We start from the raw sequence: 12,326 nt of genomic DNA, 5'->3' as shown, positions 1-12,326 counted from the left end.
CACATGATTTCTTGCTTGACACTGTGGGCCTTTGGGGTTCAGGTCATGTTGGCTGACCCCTGTCGGGTTTTTATTACACCTGCCTAAGAAACGTCCCTCCAGAAATGCGGATTTAATCATTATACGTTTATATAGCTGTGGTGTATATATCTACATGCTGAGATAGAGCACCGTGAGTGATTTGTTTTGAAGTTGTAATAAGTAAAAATGAACTTGCTTTATTTCAAGATTTGAAGGCCATATAGAGATCTGCCCACCAGGCATGAGTCATTCAGCTTGTTCGGTCAACAAGAGCGTTCTAGAAGCCATCCGAGGAAGACTTGGATCTTTTCATGAACTCCTGCTTGAGCCACCCAAGGTAGGGCCATCGGAAGCAGAGCTGCCTTCTCACTGATTTAAACAGTTGTTGGAAAGTGTACGAGCCTTGTGAGTAGCAGAACTGGCTTCGAACTGGCTTTTATCTGTATGTAATCTCTAAATTAATGTATGGTGTGGAATCCGGATGAAGCAAAATTGATACCTGCTTAGGAAATCCAGCTTTTTGTTCTTTCTTTTTATAAATTTTGGGCACTTACATATACCTGTAAAATAAATACTTCTCTTCTCATAGCATGTTATTTCACATCTCTGAGATAGTTAGTCTTCGAGGAACTGGGCTTTGAAGTGGAGTGGTCTTCCTGGCGGTTGGGGCAGACGCCTTACAGAAGCGGTCAGCCGACTGTGCCGGGGAGCGTTAGTTTTTCCGTGGGCGCATCCGCGTGCTACTCAAACACGCCCGTTCACTCAGGCAAGCCACCGAAAGCACAAACAGCACACGGTGAAGGCCCGCAAAGGAGGGGCGTCCGTAGTCCGCGACACCCACACCCCTCGGTTGGTGCAGAGCTTTAGTTTAGGGTAAGAGGCTCTTCCCTTTAGAATCTGTAGGGCAGAAGCCTCCGTTCTGGAGAGTTCTGCTGCCGGCACCAGTGCTCATGCTTTCCTTCTGCCTCTGCCCGTGTCGCTGGATCCAGGATCCTGGCCATTGCAGCACGTCCCTCTGTGACACCCGTGAGTTACTGGGAATTTAGCGTGCTAGTTTCTCCCTTCTAAACAGAATGTTTCCTGCTTGACCACTTTGCAGAGGGGGAGCACAGTAGCTCACGCTCGTCACCGGGCGGCTGCTCACTTCTCGGTTGTCTCTTCAGCGAGCAAGCAGTGGTCCTGCCTCGGTGGTGCTGTCCATCTGCGCTCGGGCCTCACTGGGTTCGGGCCTCGGGTTTGGCATTCACCCTCAGAGAAAGCTCCTGAGCTGGTGTGACAGGGACGGTCGGTGGCTCCTTCACACCAGACCTGGGGAGAAGATCGGAGAGAGCAAAGAAGGAAGAAGAAAGGATGTACTCGGGAGAAGAGCAGAGACCATCACTAGTGGAAGTTGGAGGCGGGAGGAGGACCTGAGAGAGGAGAGGGTGTGTGGCGAAGTCCCCCTGACCTGTGTCTTGGGGGGCCTGCCCATCTTCCTTCTGGGGGACAAACAGGTGGCGTCTAATGTGGAGTCTCAGCCTGTATTCTACTTGGCCCTGACTCAGAAGAAAGGCAGCGTCTCGTTTGGGCTTCCTCTGTCTGGCTGCCGGGAGCGAGACCAGTTGGTACCTGACTTGACTGTATGATAGGGGGTGTGGGTAGGTCGATGAAGCTTTTTGAAATGTCTGTCGATTAGAGCTGTTTCACGTGGAGTGAAGTTTGAGCCTTACACTTCCCTTATGCCCCGACAGGAGCAGGAGGGCGTGAGGGTGCTGGCAGGAGCGGGGACGAGGACGAAGGAAGGGCGAGCCAGGGCCTACCTCGCCACCCTTCCCTGTCAGCCTGCTGACATCCTCAAGTGTTCTATGTCTGTCTCTTGTGATTTCAAAGTTCAAAAACTCCCTTTTAAGGACAAGAACAGATTTGAGGTTGATCTTGTCTCAAGGTCGTGATCCAGCAGCAGCTTCTGTGTTTGCATTTTCATCACAGATTTGGCAAAGATCGAGGACTGTTCAGACCACTTGTAACTTCTCTCAGTTTCTGGTCAGGTTTGGAATACGGCACTTGTTTCTAAGGGACTTGAGTAGCTTTTTGCTTTCCTTCTGTGGCGTTGTAGAATGTCCAGGCGGGGGGGATACTTGATTTCTTATAAAACTACAGTCCAGGGAAATTACTTGATGTTTTTTTTTTCCCTTCATATCTTGAAGATATCAGTAGCAGCTTTGGATTTTCCTTCCGGTGTAGAATTCAGGCCAAATTGTTTGCAATGTTAGTTTACCTGGTGTTACATCGTAGTACCTCCCCCTGCTCCTCTTTGTTTACTTACTCACGTGGATCGAATTGGAAAGCTTGTTAATTGGAAAGTTCCTTCTCCCTCAGAAAAGTGTGATGAAGACGACGTGGGGCGTGCTGGACCCTCCCGTGGGGAACACCCGGTTGAACGTGATTCGGTTGATATCCAGCCTCCTTCAGACAAACACCAGCAGTATCAACGGGGACCTCATGGAGCTGAATAGCATCGGGGTCATATTGGTAAGACCCCCCCACTCCCGGAGGGACGTTCTCCTTCACCCTTGACAATCTGTGGATGCATAACACAGGGTACAGCCTCACAGATTTGCAACGTGTGTCAATGACTTTTCTTGGTCGAAGCGTAAATGGCCTTTTCTATAGTTTTTGCCTTGAGTTTATCACCAATTTTGAATGCTTTTACATTTTCAGTAATTTATCCTTGCCGGCTGTAAAGAACTATGTTAGAGAATTTCAAAGATAATTAAGACGTTTAGTCTCTCACAGACGACGCAGTGAGTCTGGTCACCGACTCGGGGGACTGTATTAGCAGTAAGTGACTGCTGGTTAGAGTATTCTTTCCTCGTCGTAAGTAGCAACGGCACAGCGTGTACCTTTTCCCACTGACATGTATCTGTATAATGTATCTGAGGTACTGTCTGGTCTTTTGATTAGAGTCCAGCTTCTTCCTTGAAACAGCTGTCAAGTTTCCTTGCCGAGGGAAGGGAAAAGGAAGAGCCTGGGAATTATCTGGACTCCCCTGACTCCTGAGTTTCCCAGCTTCAAAGCCTGTGGCTAGAATCCACAGGCCCGGCCCCGGTGCCCATGCTGGCTGTGTGGGTCCTGCCACCCATAGCCCCGGAAGGCACGAGGGTGGACATTTAGCAGGTTTCATTTGGGGGATTTTGGGGCTGTTTCAAAGGAGAGTCTGGGTGTTTGCTCACTACACAAAAGGATTGGAATGTGCACTTTTTATACATTTTTCATATTATCCTGAGTATAAAGACCCTGTTTTTTAGATCATGCCCAGAGAGGGGAGGCATCCCATGGCTTGTACGTGGTGGAGCCAGCCTTTGAATTCACATCCAGTTTCAAAGCCATGGGTGCCTTATCAGCCACACCTTCAGCCACACATTCGTACTTCTTAGTGTCACTGAGATAGTTTATTTACTTCAGCCTTGGATTAAAAGACATCAGTGTAGGGCATAGAGGGCAGGGACCTTTTGTAGAAAGAAGAAACATTAAAGGATTAGTTTCTGGGGTAGCCTAGTGTTGCCCTCTGGGGGCTAGATTTCACCCTGCCCTCTGATTAGTATATGAGTTTCCGGGAATATAACTTCCTACTCCTGTCTTTGGGAGTCTCTCTGAAGTCATCAATTACTACACTTTATCTTACTAATAACAAGTATACAGCTATTGTTAATCCATCTTGTTGTTAATCTTAGAGTAACTTTTGAGTGATTACAAATTTGATACACTCCTCAAAGGATCATTATCATTACTTTTCCATTTTGACATTAGATGGCCAGATTCAAAGATATCCAGAATCCATACATACTTTAATGATGTGTTTTGTGCTTTAGGGATTGTCTTGTCTTTTTGTGATGCTGTTACCTTTTCAGATAATCTTGAAACCCCTGGTAACCTCCAGGAGATCTCATGTCCTGTCTTGTTTTGCTCCATTTGCTGATAGTTCTGAGTTCTAGGTTGTTATTCTCTGCTAAGGTGTGAGCACTTCGAGATTAGGGACCATATTTTTGTCTAACTCTGTCTCCCATGTTGCCCAAAGCACCATGCCCTGCACAGAAGCCATCAGTATGGCATGTCAAATGAGCAGGTACCTGTTCTGCAGTCTGTGAAGTGGCGTTCCAACACCCTTAAAATAAACTTGTGTCCCTTTTAATTAGTCCTATTGGACTAAGAACACATCATTTTTATTTTATTAAATCAATATTTGGTAAATGTATTAAACTGACTAAACGAAAGCATTGTTTTTCTTTTTGTAGGACATGTTCTTCAGATACACGTGGAATAACTTTCTGCATACACAAGTGGAGATTTGTATTGCACTGATTCTTGCGAGTCCCTTCGAAAACACAGAAAATGGCACAATTACTGATCAGGGCTCCACTGGTGACAATTTGTTGTTGAAACATGTAAGCTTACTTGTTGTTCTTATTCTGCCACTCGGCGATTATAGCATTTTCCTACTTAGGTGTGAAATAAATGAAAGTTTAAAGGCATGAGGTTAACTTTCAGAGTCTAAATATTTAATTGTCTTATTTTCACTGCACTTTTAACCAGAGTTTATATAAATCAAATCCTGGACAAAGAACCCTGATGAACTTTAAAGAGAAAAATCTAAGTGGCCTGTTTATTTCGTAAAAGTAATAGATTTGAATATTAAAAATAGATTTGGAGATTAAAAGAACCATACAAGTTTAAATACTGCAGAAAACATCTGAAGAGTTGTGTGGCATGCCGCAGTTTTCATTTCTGGTGCTGAATACACGATCGAAGGTTGGGAGAAGTGAGTTCCGTGCAGTGATGAGGGAGCCTCTTCTTGGGATCTGTTTTCTTTTGCAAAGTATGAGGCAGTGTTACTAAGTCAATGTTCAGGTTTCTTCTTGCTCTTAAATGCTCTGGTTGTGTGCGGATCTCTAGCTTACACCGGGTTCCCCCACACCTGGCAGGTGGGAAAGGCTAACCTGGAATAGCCAGGCAGATGGGGGAAGACAAATGACATTGAACTGAAACTGGCCTTGACTTTCCTGTAAAGCAGCCCACAGTGCTTGTTATTGGCTTGCAGAATTGTGGCACCTACTTTTAATATGAGTGCCATACTGTTAGTGCATCTAGAAGGTAGTTTTGCTCACATCTGAAAGTACAAGTATTGCTGTGGATTCTGAGTTAAATTTTTGCCAGGCACAGTTTTCTTTATTCCAGTGTAATTTTGGTCGGGCTCTATCTCTGGGCCCAGTTTCCATGGCTAATAAAACCTGGCTTTAGGTCAGCGGCTCACTGATCCAGTCCTTGAAATACTACCGAAGGCGTGGGTCCTCTCTGAGTCCTGTAGTATTCGCAGGCCTTGCATAAGCTTGCTGTCATGCCGCCTTTGATTTAGCCAGTAATGCACAGCTATATTTAGCTTGCCGAGTTGTACATATCACTGTTCTCTTTAATTAGATTTCTATCTCATTTCAAAATTTTGACACTTTGACATTCATGTAAATGTTAACTGGAATATTCTTTTTTATTCAGCTTTTTCAAAAATGTCAGTTAATAGAACGAATACTTGATGCCTGGGAAATGAATGAAAAGAAACAGTAAGTAAATTGTTTTCTGATAGGAATTCAGTTTGATTTTTCATTTGAAAAAAATGTCCTCTCTTGCCCTAGACAGAGAACAGTGAAAGTAATTACATGGGTACGTGCCACTTTACAGTTAGAAACCGTCCTCTCGGGACAACCAGATATTGTAACATATTTTTCTGATAATTAATTTTTAGATCCTTCTGTCTTTTCTACCTCTCTTGAGGAGAAACCAAGAGTTGAAAGCACACCCACCTCTGTGCTGCCCTTGAAATTTCCTGGTCCTTTCTGAAAGGCTGTTTTTCTGAGAATAATGTGGAGTCGAAGGAGCAGTTGTAAAGTCAGGGCCTCCTTGATGACGGCTCCCCTAGCACACTTGTCCCGGTTACCCCAGTTGTCACTGTAGAGACAAATTGCTTCATGGAACTAGAGGGAGGAAATGGCCTAGTAGATTCTTTTTAGATATTTCCATTAGCTGATTGACAAGATTCCTTGAAGCATTAGTTGACACGTGTAAGTAACTGTTACACAGACTTTTGTCCCTAGGTCTGTTGTCTTCATAGGCACTTGTCCAAATGGGAAGATGGATCATAGGTGGGAAGATTAGACACTGAATGTGGAAAGGGACAAGGAATCATTTGTCTGTGTTCCAAGTGGTGTGCGGACCAAACACAGGTTGGCTGCCTCTCATCTTGGCCAAGTCCTCAAATCAGCCAATATTTTAACTTGAGAAATGCCATTGGTAGATAAGTACCTCTGTTAATTGATTGGTATGATTAAAATTTGATATCCTGTAGCAAAACGAACCAGCAGAGTTATTACAGTCTCCTACAGTCTGTTTAAAGTCTGAAAAATAGCTTTACAAAAAGACAAAAAAGGAAAGTCACAGAAACATTAGGCACCAGTGAATACTTGGGTTTTGGTCTGTAAAGGTAACATGTTGTTGCAGATGAATGGTCGGCCTGTATATTTGAACAAACCTTGTCCACTGAGTGAGGCTGCAGTGTAATCTTTGAGGAGACAGCCCCCCTGTTTCATCCCTGCATCCTGTCGGGAATCTGAATCTTTGTCCTTTACCCCTTGTCAGGGCTGAGGGGGGACGACGGCACGGCTACATGGGACACCTGACGAGGATAGCTAACTGCATCGTGCACAGTACGGACAAGGGCCCCAACAGCACGTTGGTACAGCAGCTTATCAAAGGTAGGTGGCTCAGGGAGCCGCGATCACGTGCTCTTGCGTCGGAGAAGGATTGAAGAATAAAGGGGAGACACTCGTAGCGTTTTCCTAGTTACCTGTGACGTGACTTCAGTAATTATCTGGCGATCTGAGTGTGGTCCTTGAGGATGCTTTGAACTTCTTCCCGCGGTCCCGTCGGTGGCCATTGGGCTTGGGCAGCGCGCGCGCATCCCGTCTCCTGCTCAGAGCGTCGCTCTGTGACTCGTTCCTGAGGCCCGACGTGCCCACAGGCCAGCATTGAGCCACTTGAGCTGTAGTTACTCTTGGTGCTTATTTTCTTAAGGCCCCCTGTCTGCGGGTCGACTTCCTGTAACTGAGATATTAAAGTACTTGCAGCGTTACCCATACCTCCATCATGAAATCAAGGGCTGCGGGCTGTTCAGGGACCCCTCCCGTACTCGTGTCCAAGCGGAGTCAGCCCCAGGTGACGTGGAGGAACGAGTTGGGGTACCTCTCACTGGCACGCAGGCCGCCGGCTGTCTTCTGGAACGAGAGAGCTCTGTGTGCCCACAGGGCATAGGCCTGTGACTTACACGACAGGCACCCTCTCGTGTTACCTGTCGATTGTATTTGTCTCCGGATGTAAAAAGTCTTTACCTTTGCAGTACAGGGTTCGCTCAGAGCTAACTTGATGAAAACTGTTTTTCAGTCTATCCTGGTTATCTTTCAGGAATGTTCGTGTGTTCAAGAGGCTGTTACCTATCGCATGTGTATTCAAAGCCTACTTGTTGCCCAGAGGTGGAAAAGTTGGGGCTGGCCCACCTATACTTTTGCTTCTTGAAGGGGGTCTAAGCCAGATCATAGAGTTTTATGTTCTTACCCGGGAGAATGGCCATGTGTGTGATTGTTTTTTAGATCAGTCTTTGTTTTCCAGAAGTTGCTCGCCAGGGGCTGCATGAGGGTGCGTGCACGTGTTTAAACCAGGATTGTCAGGCGACAACTCTACTGAGGCCTCCGAGATTATAGCTGTAGTTGCACTTTCTCTGAAAAGTTTCTGAATTCTTTCCTTTAAAATTTCTCTAGAAGGTAGACTTTGAGTGTTGGCATTCATGTATTCATGTGTTGGCTTATGATACAGATATTTAGGAAACAGTATTTTTGCGCAATTTAAAAAGCCAGCCTGGGTTCCATAGAAATTCTTTGGCGAGATGCCAGTCAGGGTACCTCAGGAAAATGTGTGGGGCTGACATCTGCAGCATTTCCTAAACTCGCACGGCTGTGGAAAAAGCATCACCCCTGAGAGAGAGAGAGAGAGAGAGAGAGAGAGAGAGAGAGAGAGAGAGAGAGACACACACACACACACACACACACACACACAGACACACACACAGACACACCATCCCATCCCCCCCATGAAGACTTGGTACCTCGCAGGAGAGTTTATTGGAAATAGTCACATTTTCCGGGTTAAGTTTTTAACCAAAAGGTTTTTAAAAAACTTCTTAAATTCATAGCTTCTAAAGGCTCTCGGCATTGAGCATAGACTTGGAGTGGGGGGAGCTGGTTCTGGTTCCTGGAAGTCCTGGGGACCAGGCCGCGCGAGTCCTTACAACTCGGTCTCTACGAGTTCGCCTTCGAGGGGACGGCGCCCTCTCATGTTGCCTGTCGATCGTATTTGTCTGCGTCTGCGTCTGCGTCTGGGTCACTGCAGTGACGATGCTTTTCTTCTCTTTTCCCTCTGAAGGTCTTCCAGACGCAGTCAGGGAGCGATGGGAGTCGTTCTGCACGAGCTCCTTAGGAGAAACTAACAAGAGGAACACGGTGGATCTAGTAGGTTTCACGCGGTTACGTTTCTATGATTTCAGGGCTCTTAGCCTCTGCCCGTTTATTCAGGAAGGCGTGAGAGATCTTCCGTTTGCCCCAGTGATTGTGGGTCAAGGAGAAGTCTGTTTCTTTACCAGCAAGAGAGGTCAGTGTTCAGTTTTCTGGCTAATTTGCCTAGATAATTGCTAATTCCGGCCTGGGTTGACAAAGGGACACAGAGAAATCACTGACGCCTACTTCGCCCCATACTTAGTTCGTTGTCCTCAGTGCCTGGCCCCCCAGCACTTCAGCAGACAGCAGAACAGCTTCTAGTCTTCCTGCTACTCTTTGGGGTTTGTCGCCTTCTGCCTCAGATAGCCCTGAGTGGTCAGAAAATCTAAACATTTCTTTGGATATTTTCTAATGTTATTGAGTTGGGTTGACCCTTGCTTTATAATTGTTCCCAGTGGGTGAAATTTTGTAGATGCCTTTGAAACTCCAGCTTTAAAGTCTTTTAACAGAATGGTACTTTTAGCCAGGGAATGATGGCATCGATAATACCTTTTTAAATTATATTGGATTTTGGAATGCATTCTTCTTTTTTTTTTTTTAACATACTCTTTTAAGGTGAGTATTGCTTTTGTTTTGAACGACGTGGAAAAGCATTTTCTTTCTTAAGCATGTCCCAGCTAATATTCGAGGTGGTGGCCTTGACTCCACATGACAGTAGATGTGTCAGGCATTTAATTCTGCACTTGAAATTCAGCAGCTGCAGTCTCGCATTTCTAATAAACAGTAGCACCTCGATTGTTAGGCAGTCACGTGTGTCCAGTCTCATCTGTCTAGAGCAGAGTTCAGAAGCAAGAGGGAAACAGGCTGAGGCAGCTCCAGAGAGGTCACTAGGGCATCCTGAGTCACACCCCTGAAGGGCCCGTTGCCTCCTACTTCGTAGATTGTCTAACAAATTTGGTTATCTTTTTCCAGACTCTTGACAGATTGGTGGGGTAATGGCTTGTTAAGGTGGGTATAATGATAGACTTAGTAGGTGTGAGGAGTTGGGGGAATTGTGAAGTTAAGAAATGACTCTAAGAGGGCACCTGTGTGGGGCCATTTAATGAAAATAGATCGGACGGCCCTCATTGTCTTAGTGTGCTGTATCCCAACAGAGAAACACATTCATGCTGACGGCCTGGAGTCATTAAGGAAGGATTAAGTAATTTTTAACGAATATGTTACCCACTGTAAATTGTTTTTTCCCCAAACTGGTTAAAATTCTGGATAATCAGGGTTTTATCGCAGGGTGAAATTGTTCTCTCACACTGTTAATTTTAGAGGCCTCTACGTCGATTCCTTGTTAAGAATGTAGGCAAGGTGATCTCCTTTAAGGAATTTTTGTCTTCTTTCTGTTTATGAAGGAACATTTAGGAATATTCTCATTTTGATTGGGAAACTTCTTTGAAAATTATCCATTGATTGACTTTTTAGGTAGAAGTAAAAAAAAAAAAAATGTCCATTTAACTTATTATCAGAATTTTTCAAAACTTTATCTTTGGTAATTCTAGCAGATTTTTCTTATGAGCAGTCCTGTAGAAAGGAGGACTCCATTGCAGTTCAGATAACACCCGGCTGCTTCGCGGGGCGCTGTCAGCCACCTGGCGTGTGCCTGCGTAAACGCTGTGGCGTGAGGGCGTGCCGGCAGGTTAGCGGGCACGGCCCCGTGTTGAAGCAGAAATGGGCCCCACCTGCAATGCACGGGGAGCTCAGTGCCCCTTTGCCTGTCGCACTTTTGCCACTGTCCTCCGACTACTTAAACAGTCTGCAGTAAAATGGAGTGAGGAGAAGTTGGCTCACACGGCGAGACGGTCAGATTTAAAGAGTCTGTTAACGTCGTGTCGGCATGTGTGTTCTTACGTACTTGTTACTTTTTTAAAAGTTACGATTGATTCTGTGTTCTCATTTAGTGACTTATTAGCATTCATTAGTTCAAGTAATATTTGAATGGCTACTATGTGCCAGACACTGAGGACATCGGACTAAACAAGATTGGCAAAAATCCATGCGCCAGAGGAGATGGAGAAACAAATAGGTGGATAAACTCTAGGGTAGGAGTCAAGGAGCCTCTGGGGCAGATAGATACGCATTTAAAATTAGATGGGCTGGGAAACCTGTCAGAGAACTTATTATTTGTTTGGAGTCTTGATGGGATCGAGTGAGGAAGGGTGAGTGCAGAGGACAGAGGTTGTCGCGGTGTGCCGAGGCTGGCATGTCACCCCAGAAGGAGCGAGGGAGAGAGCAGGATGTGAGCTCTGAGGGGCTCTGCAGCCCAGACTCCAACCACTTCTAGTCCCCAGCAAGCCCCTGGGGGTGTGACCTTACTGCGATGAAAAGCCTTTAGATTGGAATCTGAAAAAAGTGACATAATGTGCATTTAGAACGACCATCGTGGCTGCTGGATTGAGAACAGACTGATAGTGGGGCCAGAGGTAGAAGCAGAGAGATGGGCGAGCTGCCTGGTGCGTTAATCCAGACCAGAGGCCGAGGGGCCGGCCCCAGGCGGCGCCGTAGAGTCATGCGCGGCGGTGCGGCGCGGGTTGTGGTTCAGTAGCGTGGACAGAAGAAATGTGACGACGGAGGTTTCAGCCGGGGACGCAGAAGGGCGGAAGCGATGCTTGCCGAGCTGGAGATGCCACGCAGCAACGTGCTGAGAGTGTCGATCAGGGACTCGGTGGCGGGCGCGTCTGCGCGGTGACTGCTGGGGTTCCAGTTAGCAGAAACCCCCTACCCGGTCCTTTTAGCTCATCTTATTAAATCAGAATCACCACACCTTTCAGTGACGTAATTACGGAGGTGTGCATGCACTGCGTTACTACTAATAACTTTCTAAAGCAGTAGATTTTATTTTTGGAGAAAAAAATTATTTTCAATACCTCCCTGAGTGGCTTTGAGGGTTCCAGGGAAGGAGAATGTATAGAGGGATCCCAGTGTCTGGCACATAGTGGTTGCTTGACAAAAGCTAGTTTGTCATCTTTAATTATTGAGCTGATAAAATCGTGTTTTGTAGCAAAAAGTACAAGCACGAATGAGGATACATGTACCCCGTTCAAACTTAGACAACAAGACATGTCAGGAGCGGCCACCCCTTTTTTTGTTCTCTTACTTTGTCACCTGCCTTGCTCTTTGAATTGTCTTCTGATCTGTGCCCCAGCATAGGGTCACGCCCCTCAAACACACCGGTTTAATCTGACTAGCCTGCCAGCCCAGCAGCCCAGAGCAGCTCAGAGTCCGCTGCAGTGGAACTGCTTGAGCTGCCCTCGGTAGCAGCGGCCCGTGAGGTGCCAGCTGCCATGACCAAGCAGTATTCTGCTGCCCCACTTCGGCATGCTGGCCGGGCGCTCCTGGAACGTCCCATCGCCACGTCTTTCCCCACTAACTCACTAACGCTGCAACTGACGCAGGCAGGTTCCCTTCACCCGTCACAAACGCTGCCTCCGATTTCGTCAGCCCAGATTCTAAATTAGGGTGAGAGCGCGTCATCTAGGCCTTAGGGACGACGGAGAGGGAATGAATTGGAAACGCTGGTTTATTCACGCGGCTTAGTGTCTCCGCCAAAGATGTTCAGACAGAGAGAAGCGGATTAATTTCATTCAGGCCATGATTTACTCAGATTTTCACACGCTGTACCACACACCAAACCTATTTAGATTCTGGAAGAAGTGTTAAAACGTCACAGAGCAGACCTGGCCA

General features: G+C 46.3%; 1 protein-coding gene across 8 annotated transcripts in view; it reads left to right on the top strand.

Annotated features, from left to right (window-relative positions):
* The window catches only part of PPP6R3 (protein phosphatase 6 regulatory subunit 3), an 85,820-nt gene that overhangs the window by 44,120 nt on the left and 29,374 nt on the right, over nucleotides 1-12,326 (top strand). For all 8 annotated transcript variants that reach the window (XM_015588731.2, XM_015588730.2, XM_006911005.2 and 5 more), the window contains 6 exons: nucleotides 229-358; nucleotides 2,380-2,532; nucleotides 4,296-4,445; nucleotides 5,551-5,615; nucleotides 6,688-6,803; nucleotides 8,524-8,609. In XM_015588731.2, coding sequence (XP_015444217.1) covers nucleotides 229-358; nucleotides 2,380-2,532; nucleotides 4,296-4,445; nucleotides 5,551-5,615; nucleotides 6,688-6,803; nucleotides 8,524-8,609 — 700 coding nt within the window. The remainder of the gene's footprint in view (nucleotides 1-228; nucleotides 359-2,379; nucleotides 2,533-4,295; nucleotides 4,446-5,550; nucleotides 5,616-6,687; nucleotides 6,804-8,523; nucleotides 8,610-12,326) is intronic.

The sequence above is a fragment of the Pteropus alecto genome, unplaced genomic scaffold (genome assembly GCF_000325575.1).
Source record: "Pteropus alecto unplaced genomic scaffold, ASM32557v1 scaffold43, whole genome shotgun sequence".
NCBI lineage: Eukaryota > Metazoa > Chordata > Mammalia > Chiroptera > Pteropodidae > Pteropus > Pteropus alecto.
The sequence above is the reverse complement of the archived record's forward strand: the minus strand, read 5'-3'. Positions and strand labels throughout refer to the sequence as shown.